The 20000-nt window shown below is 37.4% G+C and overlaps 1 protein-coding gene across 1 annotated transcript in view; it reads left to right on the top strand.

Moving 5' to 3' along the window:
- The first annotated feature begins 10339 nt into the window (after positions 1–10339).
- Positions 10340–20000, top strand: part of LOC143037358 (uncharacterized) — a 9854-nt gene continuing 193 nt past the window's right edge. Inside the window, exons 1-2 of the mRNA XM_076205496.1 lie at positions 10340–10402; positions 12498–13582. Of these exons, the coding sequence (XP_076061611.1) occupies positions 10340–10402; positions 12498–13582 (1148 nt within the window). The remainder of the gene's footprint in view (positions 10403–12497; positions 13583–20000) is intronic.

Genomic DNA, 20000 nt, shown 5'->3' with positions numbered 1-20000 from the left:
GCGGTTGTGTGTGAATGCCTCCGTTTACTTGCATTGTAATTGAACAGTGGCATTACCGCATAGTCAATGGGGAAAATTCGCGGTTGTGTGTGAATGCCCCCGTTTACTTGCATTGTAATTGAACAGTGGCATTACCGCATAGTCAAGGGAAAACTGCGCGGTTGTTATGTGAACGCCTTCGTTGACTTACATTGTAATTGGACCGCGGCGGTTGGAAACGCTAGTGTGAACAGGGCCTTTGGGGTTTCGAGGTTTGGGCTAGATTGAAGGGGATGACTCAGTTGAGTGCGAGTCTATTTTGTCATTCATTTCCATTATTTACTTATTAGTATTATCAATTTAACTTTAATTTAATTGCAACATTTAATATATTTTTTCATTTATTTTTAGTTGTCTTTATTCATCTGTGTATGCATCATTTATTTACCAATTTGTTTGATTTCTTGTTTAATTATATACTTATTGATTGATGAGTTTGTATATTCATTCATATACCTATTTATCAATTTACTAATTTATTTGTTGCGTTGATTATTTATTCATTTATCTGTTTGTATTTATTCATTTATTGATTTATTCAATTCCTGTTCTGGCTACCTCCCTTATAAGGGGGAAAAATTCTTTGTAGATAGATTTATTTATTTACTGTTAATATTAATTTTACTTATTAGTTATTCAAACAAAATACATAATCATCTAAACAAGGTTTAGCGTCAATTGAAGGAATGTTATAATCATCACTTGTAAGTACTACAATATCCATCGTATTTTACGAAGAACAAACGTACCAGCGTACGACAAGCATTTACGATACACGTAAGTTTACGAGGTCATACGTCTACGGCCCGAAGACATACGACATCGCAACTTTGTCCAAAACGACGACCAATGCGTTACGTAAGACCGGAAGCAATTCAGTATAATAAATATTCTTCCTTGGAACCATTTAGTACTATTTTCATATTCTAAAGAATTCACACGATTTTATTCAGGTCTGAGGTTGACCCCTGACCCAGGATGGTGCTGACCTTAGAGCAAGGCGATGTAGTTTGTATTATGTAAAAAAAAAAAAAAAAAAAAAAAAAATATCAATTGAGGGCAACACATAGGCACGAATGAGTTTCCATCTACCAAGCGGTCATTCTGACTATACTCTGTCTCAGCGGGGCTGAGAAATGGGAGATTCGCCTGTCTGGAAACAGTTTCAGCTGATTGCCTCGAGCTATTGCCATATAAGTGAGCCTCGCTTTTTCCGAGAGCCCGTGACACAGATTGTTGTCCAGCTGAAGGGATACTGGTGGTGGTGGTGGTAGGGGTAGTGGTGGTGGTAGAGGTAAGGGTGGTGGTAGAGGTAGTGGTAATGGTAGGGTTAGTGTGTTGGTAGGGGTGGTGGTGATGGTGGTAGAGGTAGTGGAGGTGTTGGTGGTGGTAGTTTTGGTGGTGATGGTGGTAAAGATGGTAAAGGTGGTTGTGGTGGTGGTAGTAGTAGTAGTAGTGGTGGTAGTGGTAATGATAGTTGTAGTTGTGGTGGTAAATGTGATGGTAGTGGTGGTGGTGTTGGTGGTGTTAGTAGTGATAAGAAGTCGCCCTCGTCAGCTTTCGACCATAGCCCTACAACCCATATTTTTTTGTTCCATCTTGGTATTTCCAGAGCTGTTGAAAGGGCTAGCATTAGTGGTTAGTAGTTTAAAATTACAGTTAATTAGGAAGGCAAAAAGAAATGGGACTCGTTTAGGGAGTACAGGCACATGATTAGGGAAGGATTAGGGGGTAAAGTGGGATTAATTTATTTTTTAGAAAGTACAGTCAAGTGTTGAAAATGAGGAAGAAAAGAGAAAGAGAAGGTGAGAGGGACCGGGAGAGAGAGAGAGAGAGAGAGAGAGAGAGAGAGAGAGAGAGAGAGAGAGAGAGAGAGAGAGAGAGAGCGGGTGAGTGAGAGAGACATAGACAAACGGGATGTTGAGGGGGGGAGAGGGAAAACGAAAACGTGAAAAAAGAGAGGGGAGAAAGGAAAAGAAAAAAGAGAGAAACTGATGGAAACAGTGAGAGCAAAAGAGAGAAAGTAGGGAAAGGGGAGAATGAATGGTGAGGAGGAGAGTAGGAAAGGGGCGAATTTAAAAAATCTAATTTTAGCTAAGTCGAGTTGAAGAGCGGGTGAGACTAGGATAGCTGAAACTGGAGACCAAAGCTTGGCGGGGAACGAGAGTTTTCTTTAGGAGAGGCAATGAGGTTCGTAGACTTTTGGGGCTCTAGACCCTGTTTGATGCTCACATTCGGAGTGCAGATGGGAATATTTTTCTTAACTGTAGTGTGGAAAGAACAGCTGAGGTCTGGTCATAGGGTAGTTCGAAAGGAGTAATTCACAGGCAAGAGTACCGAGGGAAGAGAAAATACCTGAGAATTATACCGTAGTTAGAGTTAGAGTGAGTCGTGGATGAAGGAGACTTTAGACCAGAGTGTGGTGGTGAGAACAGATAAAGAAATAAACTGCATTAAAGTTGCAATATGTATTAGAATAAAGATGGAATAATTTTTTTTACTCTAAACAGGATCAAGTTGAACATGTATTAGACAAAGAGAGAGAGAGAGAGAGAGAGAGAGAGAGAGAGAGAGAGAGAGAGAGAGAGAGAGAGAGAGAGAGAGAGAGAGAGAGAGAGGAGTCTTAGTGTACAGCTAGGTAAGTATATGGAAGGAGGTGTTATGAAAGTAATTGAGGGCTGAACAAAGATACAGCTTCAGGTCACATTGGGCTAAAAACTAAATGATAAGTACCTATAACAGAATAGAATATAGTAGGTACGTAAGAAGATAAACGAGTCTGTTTGAGTGTAAGGTTTGCCAAGTATGTGGAAGGCGGGAATGTGGAAGTGGATGAGGGATGAAAAGGTTCCACTGTGGACGCTCCAAGGGAGAGAGGGTTGGCGGGGAGGCATAATCTAGGCTCAAAGTTTAATTTGAAAACCGAGTGGCTTGTTACGAACAGACACGTAAATGGACAGAAAACCTCTGGAGGCCAAATTAGAAAGAATGAACGGGATGTGTGCCGGGCTCCATAAGGGGTAAATTACCTTTGTGGCGAAAGTAAGATTAAACCTTAATGAGGCTTGATGGAATTTAGTTATACGTAGTTGATAAATTTCAGTAACGTATAGGAAAATAGTAAGTTGTAAAGTGGAGCAATAGTATGTGGAATTATTTGACACAGCTGCAGACTTGATCCATTTTGTTCAGGCTAAGCTCGGGTGATTTTAGAAAAGCTTGGGTGGATAGCAAATTTACTGATTTTTCTTAGGTTACTATTGTCTAATTTGACAACTTTATTGTGGGTAAAGACAGAAGATTGTATTTAGTTATGAATGAAAATATATGCCTTAAAGGACTAAATGCTGTTATGATGAGTCCTTTGGACTTGGCAGATATTTTGATGAGTTTGTTATGGTTGACATCTTATTCCATTATGCTTGGAGAGACCTGAGGACTGAAAGAGTCGAGTAGGTTTCAGAATCACCTGTCTGTCTAACCCTCAACCGTTAAATAAATGACATTAACCGAACGAAATATATTAGGTGTTCATGACCAAGATTAGGCCAGTTCTCGACCGTCTTAGCCATCTAAGGGTAAAGATACAATGTGTAGGACTTTGTCGAATAGTAACTCCCGTGTTTGTTTATTTGCTTTTTTAACCAATTAGCAGAATAAAATCACCTGATCTTGTCAAAAAAGAGGGTCTGCTTGGACATAGTAAGGTGCGTTGCCGAGCGGGTTAAAGAGGATACATGATTTAGAGGGGAAAGCATATAGAGGAAAAAGAGACTGTGGGCAAATAGGAATGTTTGCAAGCTGGGAAGGGGAGGGCTGTATTGTTCCATCCGTGTTATATGGTGGAAAAATCCGGCTAGTTGGGTGATTTTTTCTTTTTTTCGATAAAATCATTTTACCTTGGACAGGGCAGAATTAGTTAGGTCATCGAATCGCACCACGAAGGACTCTCATAAGGACTTTCAGAATTAGAAATATATAATATTCTGACCGAAAATATTCCGGTATAAATGGTCTGTATATCAGTAATACATTTTGATATTCTGGTGTATTTCGGTAAAGATTTTTCCTTCCTGACGTTGAGGATTCTGGAGTTTTAGATATAACGAAGAGACAGGCAATCTGTACGACTCGATTCTTTAAATCGAGAGACCAATACCTCGGCCAAAATGAAAAGTCTTTGCCTGACGTCATCTAAAAATCTCTCTTAAATGTCACCAGACTAGAGTGGTTGAGCTCGCGTCGTCTAACTAACTCAGCCTACGCAAGGGACCCATAGTTATGTTGGGGTGTCCTTTCATCTGCCCAAGAGTAATTTAGGTTGGAGGCTATAGTGTCAGAAAGAGCGCTACAATTAATAGCAGAGTAATTAGTGTATATTTATATAGACTCGTACAAGAGAATAGGTAGGTATACATAATGTAAATGGCGTTCGTAAAGAGGATAGAACCTTACAAAGAATTTTGGGGAATGTAAGGAGTGACGCATGTTGTACATGTTTAGAGTGTATAACAGCTGAAGAAAATGGAAAAGGACCTCATTTTCTGACATGACATCTAATGGCTAACAGGTCTCCTCTCCTCATATAAAACTATAATATCCATTCTAAGTTTCCTAACCTCAGCGAATAAAAAGTGGTAGATGATCATCTTTGAAGAGGAAAAAATGTTAAAGGCTAACACACGAATAGCTCACCAACCACTACCACGACCACCAGAATCGTCATTTCTGGGTGTCATATACATAGATATATATGGGTTAACCCTCCTTCGCCCCCATCTACTACGGTCCTCATTAAAAGAGATTAAGCGTTGAGTTTCAAATATATCACGAGTAGCGTGAGGGTATATGAACCTACTCCTTGGCATCATGATGAAAAACAGCAGACAGTGTGGTGTCGTCCCAGGCGGTAGCTGCGTGGCCTATTGTGTGTCTAACTCAAAGGTTCAAGTTAGACAATTCAACTCATTTGTCTCTTTAAATCAGAAGGGCAATCCATCCTGGCCAAAACCAGAGAGGAGTCTTGTTAAACTTACAGAGATACCTCAGAACAACCAGAGCACTGGGCTATTGATAAGCCTCAAGGACTCCCATCTCCCGATGCTACAATGACGCCACGCACGACAGGGTTAGATGACCATTAGCTTATACATATATTCGTATAGTATAATTTAACCCGCGAATGGTTTATTTCTCTTCCACGCGAGCATCCAAAACACCCTTACCACTTACAAGAAAACTCTTGGGGACTAGGTTTGATTTGCCAACGACCTATTTTGTCGTGGCAATAATTAGACGGCCGCGTGTCAGTTCCTGGAAGAATCAGAGGCTTATTCCACCAGGACTGAAAAAAGAAAAAGAAAAACAGGGATGATACGTGTGCTCAGGAATGTGTGCCAGAAGTGTCCAATCAACTCGACGAACTTGGTACCCTCGAGGACCCTGAAGAGCTATTGGGTACCTTCAAATGGGGTGACTCTGAAACCTGTCGAGGAGTGCATTGGAGAGCGTCCAAGGTCGAAGAGTAGTGCAGTGTAGCGTGACGCAAGAGAATGTAAGAGATGAGTCATGGTGGTAGATTGGTTGGGGACCTAATATCACGTGATATAGAGTACATATATATGCTTGATATTTAATATATATGATATATAACCAATGCCATATAAATGTAATGCATGAATAATAGTATGGTGTATATGACTTCCTACGTATATCATGGCATGATAAATGATATACGATATATATATATATATATATATATATATATATATATATATATATATATATTTATATATATATATAAAATTATATATTTTTATATATATATATATGTATATGCGCATATATGTGAGGTGTCTGAGAAGTATATTAGGGGTTATTAGGCTGGATTGAGTGAGAAATGAGGAGGTGAGGAGGAGAAAGGGGGTGGAAAGGAAGCTAGGAGATAGGGTGGATGAAAGAGTACTGGGATGGTTTGGACACATAACGAATGAGTGAAGAAAGACTAGTGAAAGAGGTGTGGAAGGCAGATTTGGAAGGCGTGAACATGAAGGGGTGACCTAGGATGAGATGGATGGATGGGGTAAAAGGGGCCTTGGGGAAGAGGAGAATGTCTGTTGAGGAATGACGGGAGAGGACAGAAGACAGGAGTGAATGGAGAATGGTTGTGTATAGATGATGTTGTGATACAGCCCGAATGGATTTCTCCCTGTCTTCTTCTTTTCTGCATGAGGGGACGGAGAGGGGGGGCGCCGATTTGATGAAGCGGCCTTGCTGTGGATGTGCTGTGTCTTGCGACACTGCTTCTGACCCAGGGCAGTGGACAAGATGCAGGGACGACCCGTCATCCAGGACCTGCCAAGATAAGAGAGAGGAAAAGGGTGGAGGGGGTGAAGTGGGATAGGAATGGAATGGGTGGGAGTAGTTTTTATGCCTGCATTTTGGCTACCTTCCTTGTAAGGGGGAACAAGCCTTTAGTGTATATATATATATATATATATATATATATATATATATATATATATATATACATATATATATATATATTTGGCAGAGGTCGGCGCAGTCGTGTGAATCATGGAATGCTATGAAGGAGTCCTTTGTTGAGCCGTGGACTCGAGATGGGTGATTGATTGATTGATTTATATATGTGTATATATATGTATATATATATATATATATATACATATATATATATATATATATGTGTGTGTGTGTGTGTGTGTGTGTGTGTGAGTGTGTGTGTGTGTGTGTGTGTGTGTGTGTATACGATACTGGTATATCATGTATATGAGCTCAGCAACCATGGTACACTGTAATAAACTCATTCATCCCCCCGAAAACCCGAGAATTAGTGAAAGGACCATAAGGAGACAAAGACTGAGACAGATGACACAAGGGTATTGCGACACTGTGGGTTTCAAAGGAACTCACAGGTGGCGTGCCTCGCCGTGACGGTCGCTCTACAGGGAACATCCGAGGAGGAAATGTGTCACCCTGTGAAGTAAGACACGCACGCAAAGGCACACACACCAAACACGTACACACACATACACACAGAAAGCGTGCGCACATACACATAAACATACATAATCACACATGTATATAAAAACAAATACACACACAGTCTCATACACATATGCATAAATAAATAAATAAATATATATATATATATGTATATATACATATATATGTGTATATATATATATATATATATATGTATATATATATGTATATATATATTATATATACATATATCTATATATATATATATATTATATACATATATATTATATATACATATATATATATATATATTATATATATACATATATATATGCACATAAAATAATGGAACGATAAAATGAATAAATCGTTTCCCTACCGAATCGAAGGTCATGGAATGGGATTATAGTTCAATGTCACACTCTTGCTTCGTAAACAGGGTTGAATCCCTTGTTGATTGCTGGAACAAAATTTGTAAAAAATATTATATATGTATTCACACACACACAATGTGTGTGTGTGTGTGTGTGTGTGTGTGTGTGTGTGTGTGAGAGAGAGAGAGAGAGAGAGAGAGAGAGAGAGAGAGAGAGGTCAAAGGGAGAAATATGGGTCTTGATCCGACTATTGAGTTTATTCCTGACCGGTTTCGCTTTATAGTAGCTTCTTCAGAGGAATGAAGCTACTGCAAAGCGAAACCGGTCAGGAATAGACTCGATAATTGGATCAAGACCCGTGTTTCCCCCTTCCACCTTTCTTATAATTGTCCCAATGTCTCAACATATACATATGTGTATGTATGCATTTATGTGTGTATATATACATGTATATATGCATATGTACATATATATATATGTATATAATATATATATATATAATATATATATATATATAATATATATATCGATCATTTTTATGACAGTTGCATGCGGGGCTCGAACCCGCTGTACTCGGCTATCCGTAAATTACCTGTACGGCGCCCTAGACCACTACACCACAGAGACTATAAAATCCTTGAAACCTGGAATCGAACTGATTCCCGAGGGAAGGAAGATCACTTATTACGGCGATCCGAATTCCTGTATTACTCAAGGACCAGCCCACCAGTGGTGTGAGGTAAGGACCGGGACGAACCCCTTTCACGCTTATCGCCATTGTAACTATGAGAGAAATACGCTAATGGCAGCGACATCAAACCGATAATTTTATGACAGTTGCATGCGGGGCTCGAACCCGCTGTACTCGGCTATCCGTACAGGCGCCGTACAGGTAATTTACGGATAGCCGAGTACAACGGGTTCGAGCCCCGCATGCAACTGTCATAAAAATTATCGGTTTGATGTCGCTGCCATTAGCGTATTTCTCTCATTGTTACAATGGCGATAAGCGTGAAAGGGGTTCGTCCCGGTCCTTACCCCACACTGGTGGGCTGGTCCTTGAGTAATACAGGAATTCGGATCGCCGTAATAAGTGATCTTCCTTCCCTCGGGAATCAGTTCGATTCCAGGTTTCAAGGATTTTATAGTCTCTGTGGTGTAGTGGTCTAGGGCGCCGTACAGGTAATTTACGGATAGCCGAGTACAGCGGGTTCGAGCCCCGCATACAACTGTCATAAAAATTATCGGTTTGATGTCGCTGCCATTAGCGTATTTCTCTCATATATATATATATATATATATATATATATATATATATATATATATATGTTTGTGTGTGCGTGCGTGTGTGTGTGTGTGTGTGTGTATGTGTGTGTGCGTGTGTGTGTGTATGCAAAATTACCGCAGGAAAAATTGAAGACAGTATGTACTTTCGTATAATTACATTGCCAGACGTATTACTTAAGACAAGGGTATGAGAAGAGTTATTTGTAAAATAAAAAAGAAATGCGGACAGCAGAGGCATAAAAGGGGGTCGGGGGGCACGTGCTCATAAGATTCAGGAGAAGTCCATGACCTAACCTTCCTCCTGGGCCGTTTGGCCAACGATCATATGCATATATATATATATATATCTATATATATATATATATATATATATATATATATATATATATATATATATACATGAGTATATATGCACATGTGTGTATATATATATATATATATATATGCGCATATATGTGAGGTGTCTGAGAAGTATATTAGGGGTTATTAGGCTGGATTGAGTGAGAAATGAGGAGGTGAGGAGGAGAAAGGGGGTGGAAAGGAAGCTAGGAGATGGGGTGGATGAAAGAGTACTGGGATGGTTTGGACACATGGAAAGAATGAGTGAAGAAAGACTAGTAAAAGAGGTGTGGAAGGCAGATATGGAAGGAGTGAACATGAGGCGGCGACCTAGAATGAGATGGATGGATGGGGTAAAAGGGGCCTTGGGGAAGAGGAGAATGTCTGTTGAGGAATGACGGGAGAGGACAGAATACAGGAGTGAATAGAGAATGGCTGTGTATAGATGATGTTGTGATCCATGAGGTGGAACGGTTGGGGGTGGGAGAAGAAGTATGTGTGAGAAAAAATTGACACAGCCCGAAGGGATTTCTCCCCGTCTTCTTCTTTTCTGCATGAGGGGACGGAGAGGGGGGCGCCGATTTGATGAAGCGGCCTTGCTGTGGATGTGCTGTGTCTTGCGACACTGCTTCTGACCCAGGGCAGTGGACAAGATGCAGGGACGACCCGTCATCCAGAAGGTGCTAAAATAAGAGGGAGGAAGGGATGGAGGGGGTGGAGTGTGATAGGAATGGAATGAGTGGGAGTGGTTTTTATGCCTCTGATTTTTGGCTACCTCCCTTGTAAGGGAGAAAAGCGTTTATTACATACATATATGTATATATACATATATATGTATATATATATATATATATATATATATGTATATATATATATATATATATATAATATATATATATTTGGCAGAGGTCGGCGCAGTCGTGTGAATCATGGAATGCTATGAAGGAGTCCTTTGTTCAGCAGTGGACTCAGGATGGATGATTTGATTGATTAATTTATATATATATATATATATATATATATATATATATACATATATATATGTGTGTGTGTGTGTGTGTGTCTGTGTGTGTGTGTGTGTGTGTGTGTGTGTGTGTGTGTGTGTGTGTGTGTGTGTGTGTGTGTAACCGATACTGGTATATCATGTATATGAGCTCAGCAACCATGGTACACTGTAATAAACTCATTCACCCCCCCGAAAACCCGAGAATTAGTGAAAGGACCATAAGGAGACAAAGACTGAGACAGATGACACAAGGGTATTGCGACACTGTGGGTTTCAAAGGAACTCGCAGATGGCGTGCCTCGCCGTGACGGTCGCTCTACAGGGAACTTCCGAGGAGGAAATGTGTCACACTGTGAAGTAAGACACGCATGCAAAGGCACACACACCAAACACGTACACACACATACACACAGAAAGCGTGCGCACATACACATAAACATACATAATCACACATGTATATAAAAACAAATACACACACAGTCTCATACACGCATATATGCATAAAAACATAAGTATATATATATACATATATATATATATATGTGTATATATAAATATACACACACACACACACACACACACACACACACACACACACACACACACACACACACACACACACACACACACACATATATATATATATATATATATATATATATATGTCTTGTTAAAGACCAATGCTAATTCAGTTTCAACTATCTTCTTAGTTGTTTTTTCCATTCTTCTTATAGTCCAGGGGTAGATTAAACACAAGTCTACCGAGATCCATGGTATATTGACACTAATTATATAAATACAATCGCAAGCTTTCGGTTGTTACATACAACCATCTTCAGGCAGATAAAATGACAGGAAAAGGTCCATGTCAATTATGCTATGGAGTTACAAAATGACAAGGCTTTATGGTTCCAGTGAGGTGGAATTAGGAGAGGTTCGGGTCAGATCATAATGACTGCGAGGGTGGGAAGCTGGACGGTGAGGTGGAATTGGGAGAGGTTCGAGTCAGATTATAATGACTGGGGGGGGGGGAACTGGACAAGATGTCCGTGGATGAGGGAAATTATGTCCTGGTGTGACGGATTCTTTGTTTAAGAGTAAGGTGCCTAATGTGTTTGTTTGTATGTTGATGATTGGTGTGTGTTGTGAAATGTAGACTTTCTCCAGGATGTGTAGTTTTTTGTGATTGTTACAGTGTTTAAGTATTTTGGTATTGTTAACTAGGTCTTGTCTTGTTGGATTTCTGTTGTGATATTGAGTCATATGTTTCCGTATGCTACCATCGCGGGCATGCATTGTGAGCCTTCGGCTAAGTGAAGTAGTGGTAACACCAATATAATTCATGTTAGGCAGAAGTTTGCAACCTTCCTCGGAGCAGGAGTATTGGTATACCACATTCGCTTGCTTTAGGGTGTTGTTATCTTTTGTCTGGTTATTCTTCATGAACAGGCTAGAGACGGTTGTGTTTTTGTAGTATATAATTATGGCTAATTTTTCTTGTGTGTTGATACATGTGACATTCCTTGTGATGATTTCTTTTAAGACCCGTTCGTCAGTTTTATATGCGGGTGTCATATGACTCAATAACACAACAGAAATCCAACAAGACAAGACCTAGTTAACAATACCAAAATACTCAAAACACTGTAACAATCACAAAAAACTACACATCCTGGAGAAAGTCTACATTTCACAACACACACCAATCATCAACATACAAACAAACACATTAGGCACCTTACTCTTAAACAAAGAATCCGTCACACCAGGACATAATTTCCCTCATCAACGGACATCTTGTCCAGTTCCCCCCCCCCAGTCATTATAATCTGACTCGAACCTCTCCCAATTCCACCTCACCGTCCAGCTTCCCACCCTCGCAGTCATTATGATCTGACCCGAACCTCTCCTAATTCCACCTCACTGGAACCATAAAGCCTTGTCATTTTGTAACTCCATAGCATAATTGACATGGACCTTTTCCTGTCATTTTATCTGCCTGAAGATGGTTGTATGTAACAACCGAAAGCTTGCGATTGTATTTATATAATTAGTGTCAATATACCATGGATCTCGGTAGACTTGTGTTTAATCTACCCCTGGACTATAAGAAACATATAAGAAGAATGGAAAAAATAACTAAGAAGATAGTTGAAACTGACTTAGCATTGGTCTTTAACAAGACATGTCTACAAGAAAATTTACTGCCAAAATACACCAATATCAACCCTCATGACCCGGCAGCTAGAAACGACACCCCAACCTTGGAATACAGGAAGCAACTTATCCAACTGTAAAGCAACGAAAAATCTAAACTCCTAAGAAACCAGCAGTACCAACTAAATCAACTGAAGGAACAATTTGAAGGCTTTTTTCTAACTCCTAAAGTGCATCAAGAAATTACGACTACATTAAACAACATCTAACAACGCTGCACTCACATTTAGAGAAGTAAGACCATCAAGAAGCTGAGCCACCTATATGGAGGCCCCCTCGTCCTTCCCCAACCCTCAGAAGGGTTTCTCAACCTTTCCAATTTTTCTCTAACAGAAGCCCAAAAAGAACTCCTCAACCTAGGTCTCAACTGTCACCTGCAACCTAAGTTCGACAGAGTGGATAAGGTTGCGGAAACAGAGCTCCTTCTCCAGTCTCTTCTTACCCTCGAGACAGAAGGTAAAGTTTTAGTTTCTCCAGACCTAAGACCTCAACTGTTAGCGGAGACTACGAAAAGACGCAGCCACAAAGGTAGTTCCTTCCTTTCACCGGAACTCAAACAAGCACCCGTCGACTTGGGAAACAACCCAGACATCATAGTTCGACGAGCAGATAAGTCCTCAATATACGTAATACTGAATAAAGAAAACTACCTTTCCAAGCTCAACCTCATACTTTCCGACACCACAAAATTCAAGAAGATCTCCAGTGATCACCCCACCAACAAACTCAAAGTAAAGGTTAACAAACTAATCACAGCAAACAACGCAGCAATAGACCATCTACATATCTCCCCTATCATCGGTGAATATTCCCCAGGCTACATCTACGGTAATGTCAAGACGCATAAACCTGACGCCCCTCTCCGACCTATCATCTCACAGGTCACCACCCCTACGTACCGTCTGGCCAAGCAAATCAACGGCATCATCACACCCTATATACCCAAGAAATACTCGTTAAGATCTATCGATGAGTTTTTAGACATCCTTCACAGTACAAAGCCCCAAGGAATCATGGCATCGCTCGATGTACAGTCCTTATTTTCCCACGTTCCAATCCTTCCTACGATAAACATCATTATGGATAATGTTTACCACCACCCCCAACTGCCCCCTCCTAAAATTCCTGAGAATATCTTGAAGCAGTTACTCATTGCTTGCACGACCGAAGCCCCTTTTAAGAGCCCAACAGGACATCTCTTTTACCAAATAGAAGGCGTTGCAATGGGTTCACCGTTAGGTTGTACCTTTGCTGAATTTTACATGTGCAACCTGGAAAACTCAGTACTTCAAAACCCTGACATAAGACCACACCTGTACTGCAGATATGTTGACGACATTTTCGTGGAAATTAGGAACAAATCCCACCTAAGAGATCTCCAACAAGCCATGGAATCTTCCTCAGTCCTGAACTTCACAAATGAGCTTAACCTACATCACAAAATCCCTTTCCTCGACGTCCTTGTCAATTCCCGAAATGACCGACATGAAACTAAAGTGTACAGGAAGGACACAGACATTGGACGATGCATGAATGCCGACAGTGAATGCCCTGATAGGTATAAGCTGAGCGTCATTCGAGCATATTTAAGACGTGCCTTTCGTAACTGTTCTTCTTGGGACTTACTTCACACAGAACTCTTGAGACTGAAACAGATACTCATCAACAACAATTACTCAAACACTATCATAGACAAAGAAATCAACCTCTTTCTGACACGTACCCAAACTCAACAGGAACAAAAACCCACACAGACTATACACAAAATTTTCTTTAAGAATCAAATGACACCCGCATATAAAACTGACGAACGGGTCTTAAAAGAAATCATCACAAGGAATGTCACATGTATCAACACACAAGAAAAATTAGCCATAATTATATACTACAAAAACACAACCGTCTCTAGCCTGTTCATGAAGAATAACCAGACAAAAGATAACAACACCCTAAAGCAAGCGAATGTGGTATACCAATACTCCTGCTCCGAGGAAGGTTGCAAACTTCTGCCTAACATGAATTATATTGGTGTTACCACTACTTCACTTAGCCGAAGGCTCACAATGCATGCCCGCGATGGTAGCATACGGAAACATATGACTCAATATCACAACAGAAATCCAACAAGACAAGACCTAGTTAACAATACCAAAATACTTAAACACTAACAATCACAAAAAACTACACATCCTCGAGAAAGTCTACATTTCACAACATACACCAATCATTAACATACAAACAAAACACATTAGGCACCTTACTCTTAAACAAAGAATCCGTCACACCAGGACATAATTTCCCTCATCAACGGACATCTTGTCCAGTTCCCCCCCCCCCAGTCAGAAAAATCTGACTCGAAACTCAACCAATAACACCTCACCCACCATCTTCCCACCCCCCCAGTCATTATGATATGAACCGAACCTCTCCTAATTCCACCTCACTGGAACCATAAAGCCTTGTCATTTTGTAACTCCATAGCATAATTGACATGGACCTTTTCCTGTCATTTTATCTGCCTGAAGATGGTTGTATGTAACAACCGAAAGCTTGCGATTGTATTTATATAATTAGTGTCAATATACCATGGATCTCGGTAGACTTGTGTTTAATCTACCCCTGGACTATAAGAAACATATAAGAAGAATGGAAAAAACAACTAAGAAGATAGTTGAAACTGAATTAGCATTGGTCTTTAACAAGACATGTCTACAAGAAAATTTACTGCCAAAATATACTAATATATATATATATATATACATAAAATAATGGAACGAGAAAATGAAGAAATCGTTTCCCTACCGAATTGAAGGTCATGGAATGGGATTATAGTTCAATGTCACACTCTAGCTTCGTAAACAGGGTTGAATCCCTTGTTGATTGCTGGAACAAAATTTGTAAAAATTATTATATATGTATGCACACACGCACACACACGTATATATATATATAATATATATATATATATATATATATATATATACATATATATATATATATGTATGTATATATATATCCATATATATATATATATATTATATATATATATATATACAGTATATATATATATATATATATATATAATACAATGTGTGTGTGTGTGTGTGAGAGAGAGAGAGAGAGAGAGAGAGAGAGAGAGAAAGAGAAAGGTGGAAGGGAGAAATACGGGTCTTGATCCGACTATTGAGTTTATTCCTGACCAGTTTCGCTTTATAGTAGCTTCTTCAGAGGAATGAAGATACTGTAAAGCGAAACCGGTCAGGAATAAACTCGATAACCGGATCAAGACCCGGGTTTCTCCCTTCCACCTTTCTCATAATTGTCCCAATGTCTCAACATATAAATATGTATGTGTATGCATGTATGTGTGTATATATACTTGTATATATATAATATATATATATATATATATATACATGTGTGTGTGTGTGTGTGTGTGTGTGTGTGTGTGTGTGTATGTGTGTGTGCATGCAAAATTACCACAGGAAAAAAGAAACTTGAAGATAATAGGTACTTTCGTATTATTACATTGCCAGACGTATTACTCAAGACAAGGGTATGAGAAGGGTTATTTGTAAAATAAAAAAGAAATGCGGACAGCAAAAGCATAAAATGGGGTGGGGGGCACGTGCTCATAAGATTCAGGATGATTGCATGACCTAACCTTCCTCCTAGGCCGCTTGGCCAACAATCATGTGTATATGTATGTATGTATGTATATATATATTTGCTGGTACCAACAAAGGAAATCGGAAAAAACAGTAATTCCCAAGCGCTTTCGTGTTATTCACATCTTCAGGGAAATACAGATGAAAATGGTAATACAATAAAGTTTAAAAGACAAGAGGCTAAACACTAGAAAAGGAACTGTGTGTGATTTTTTTTTTTTTTTACAAGTTTTTAATAATTTGGTTCCCTCCATTAATTTTACTGTAAAATTAGAAAGCAATGGTAAATTGTCTTTTTTGGATTTCCTTATTCATAGAGACGGTAATGATTTTAAATTTAGTGTTTATAGAAAGCCGACTAATGTGTTTTCATACATACTACTCGGCACACCACGATAAAGTAAAAAAAAAATCCATAATTTGCTCTATGATTTTACGTGCCTTGCGTATACACAGCCTTGAATTCATTGATAAGAAATTTGAGTATATTGTTATTGTTGGTTTGGGATTAAAGTACCCTAGAAGAAATTTAGATAACGCTCTCACTTTAGCAAAAAAAAAATATATATATGTCTGTAGCATTCAACCCTCTCCCCCTTTTCACACAAAGAACCTTTTAGTATTCCCTTTTAGCAACCATCTTTCTCAGGTTCCTCATCTACTTAAAATGTGGAATATTAAAGTAGCTTTTAATAACATTTAAGAGAGTACTTATTAAGAATTCACCAGTTGATTCAAATAGCTACAAATAAAAAATTCCTTGCAGAGATTGTGAAAAGTATGGCATTAGACAAACGGGCAAAAAACTATAATCCAGAATTAAACAACACAAGTATAGTGTTAAAACAGCACAAGAATTCAATGCTTTATTTGTTCATATGAGATATTTCAATTACTGTATTGATTGGACTAATGTTTCCTCAACTTTTTCTTGTAACTCATTTGTCAATAGAAACATAAAAAGTAGTTTTATAAAACTATCTGAAGGTTCTAATCTTAATATCAGTAGTGGCATTTTTAAATTAGATAACTTCATCATCAACAAAATTTGTAATCAGGTTGTAGGTGACCAAAAGTAATTTGGTGATTTGTGCGGTGCTCTAAAATTTATCTTTTTCATTTGTGACTTTTTGTGCATTGACATATTTATCTTTATTTCCCTGAAGATGTAAATAGCACGAAAAGCGCTTGGGAATTCTACTTCTTTCCGATCTCATTTGTGGTTACCAGCAATTCTTTTGGATCACGTGAATATTTTAGTGATCATTTTGCGATATATCCATATTATACATATATACATATACATATGCATAAATACATATACATATATATATATATACATATACATATACATATATACATATACATATACATATGCATATACATATATACATATGCATATATATATATATATATATATATATATATATATACATATACATATACATATAGCCTACATATACATATACATATATATACATATACCACTGGTGTGAAATGTAGTAACACATTTGTAAATCACAACTAACACTACATTCAGACGAAAGAAATAGTTGAGTAAGCGAAACTATAAATTACTGAAGAGGATTGCAGTTAGCAATCGAAATATATAGTTTCGCTGACTCAACTCTTTCTTTTGTCCGGCTGCGGTGTAAGTTGTGATATACATACACATATATATATACATATATACACATATACATATATACATATACACACACGCACTGTCAGTGTTGGGGTGAATAATCGAGACAATTCAATTGTGTCCACAGTGGATCTGTCTGAAATTAATAGAGTTGTTTGTTTACAAAAAAAAATTCAGTCATATGATTCAGGCCCTGAATCTGCTGATCTGAAACCTCCATCACAGTATTTTTTGTTAAGCCCTACCTGACTAGATATGCTTTGTATTTGCTAGAATGAGGTACTGGTAAAAAGAAAATATTGTAGATGGAGATAAAAGACGATATAAAAATAAGTCTTGAGAATAAATTTAATGGTACCAAGTTGAATATTAAAGATGAATATAAAGAAAAATATAGGAAAAAATAAAACAGAAGAATTGATAAAGTAATGTCAAGGAGAATACTGAAGAAAGAGGTATAGAAAAATATGATAAAAACAGGAAGAATAAAGAAAAAATAACAAGACAGAAGAATAGATATGGAAACAAAAGAAAAGGGGGTGGATGAAGATAGTAACAGGTAAAGTGTAGTGAAAATAAAACTATAAATGATTAAACAAGAACATAAGTGAGAAAGAGGCAACATCAGACAGAAAAGAAAAGACAGGTTTGGACAATAGAAATTAGATAAACAAATCTAGAGCAGAGAGGAAGAAATCATGGTATGTCAGACACAGGAAGGAGCTGAAGAATAGACGAGAATGAAAACCAAGAAATATAATGAAACGTAGACTTGAATAATGAAATTAATTGGATAAGTTGTGAATGTAAAAAAAAATCTAAGGTAATTAACCCAAAGATGAATAGAATATACCACATTTCAGCAACCAAAAGGAAAAGGGGGAAATATATATATTATGGATAGAAAAATAATTACCAGTTCACAAGTGAGTAATAGTTAACATATATCAAGGGTTATAAAGGAAGAGGCGTGAGAGACGATAAATAAAAAAATGAATAAAGAAGATTGATAAACGAAAGAATAATCTTGGAGAAAAGAGAAAATGAGAGAAATTGGTCCAACCACAGATGACGAAGAGAGAGAATATATCACCCTTCGTGTGAAGAAGAGAAATATGAAAGAGAAAAACAAGTGGAGGAGTGAAGAATGAGAGATAATCAATTAAACCGTAGGTGAGAAGGAGAAAAGATATATCAAATTGGAGGAGGAGTGAAGCGAGATGAAATATGAGTGAACGAAAAATAAAAGAACAGAACGAAACGCAAACATATGTCTTAAGAACTAGAGAAATGAAGATTAGGCAGAGAGGGACAGAGAAGAAAAGAAAAAAGAAAGAGGAAAAAATAAAATAAAAATAAAGAAAAGTGGACGAAGAGAAAATAGATGAGAAAGGACGGAATTGAAAGAGAAAAGAATTGAAAACAAAACGAAACAAAGAGAAAGGAAGCAAGAAAAATTGGAGAGATGACATAGAGGAAGAGAAAAAGGATTGATGAAAAATAGAAAAGGGAAATAGAAAACATAGAAAAAGAGAAATGAAAGGGAAGAAAGAAGTGAAAATGGAAGGAAATGGAAAGGGAGAGAATGTAGGCATAAACAATTAAATATAATGAATTAGACCACAGGCGAGACAATATATATATATATATATATATATATATATATATATATATATATATATATATATATGTTATGTATATATATATATATATATATATATTATTATATATTATATATATATATATCATATATTATATATATATATATATATATATGTTATGTATATATATATATATATATTATTATATATTATATATATATATCATATTTTATATATATATATATATACATATATATATATATTATATATATATATATCATATTATATATATATATATATACATATACATATATATATGTATGTATATATATATATATATATATACATATATATATATATATGTATGTATATATATATATATATATACATATATATATATATATATATATACATATATTTATATGACAATAATTATGATAATGTTGATAATGACATTAGTTGTGATGACAATGACCATAATGGTGAGGATGGTGAGGCAAATGATGATTATGGAACTAATAATATTAATAATGATAATGAAAATGAAATTATCCATCACCTACATCTACTATCAACCTCCACCATGTTGTTTCGAGCACCTCCTCCCAGCACTTCTTTCCTGTACAGCAACACTCAAAAACGAAAAAAAAATACATAATCTACATATTCATGTTAAAACCTGGAAAATTAATTTTGAGTGCCCATTACGTGCATTTGAATGGCGAAGTGGGGAGTACTGGAACAACCACAAAGCGTGCGCGTACACACGAATTAAGTATGTATTCACGAGGATACACTGTTTCCAGGCTTTGACTATCT

Source organism: Oratosquilla oratoria, chromosome 22 (assembly GCF_046742065.1).
Source record: "Oratosquilla oratoria isolate Oo_2021 chromosome 22, ASM4674206v1, whole genome shotgun sequence".
NCBI classification, from domain to species: Eukaryota; Metazoa; Arthropoda; class Malacostraca; order Stomatopoda; family Squillidae; genus Oratosquilla; species Oratosquilla oratoria.
The sequence above is the reverse complement of the archived record's forward strand: the minus strand, read 5'-3'. Positions and strand labels throughout refer to the sequence as shown.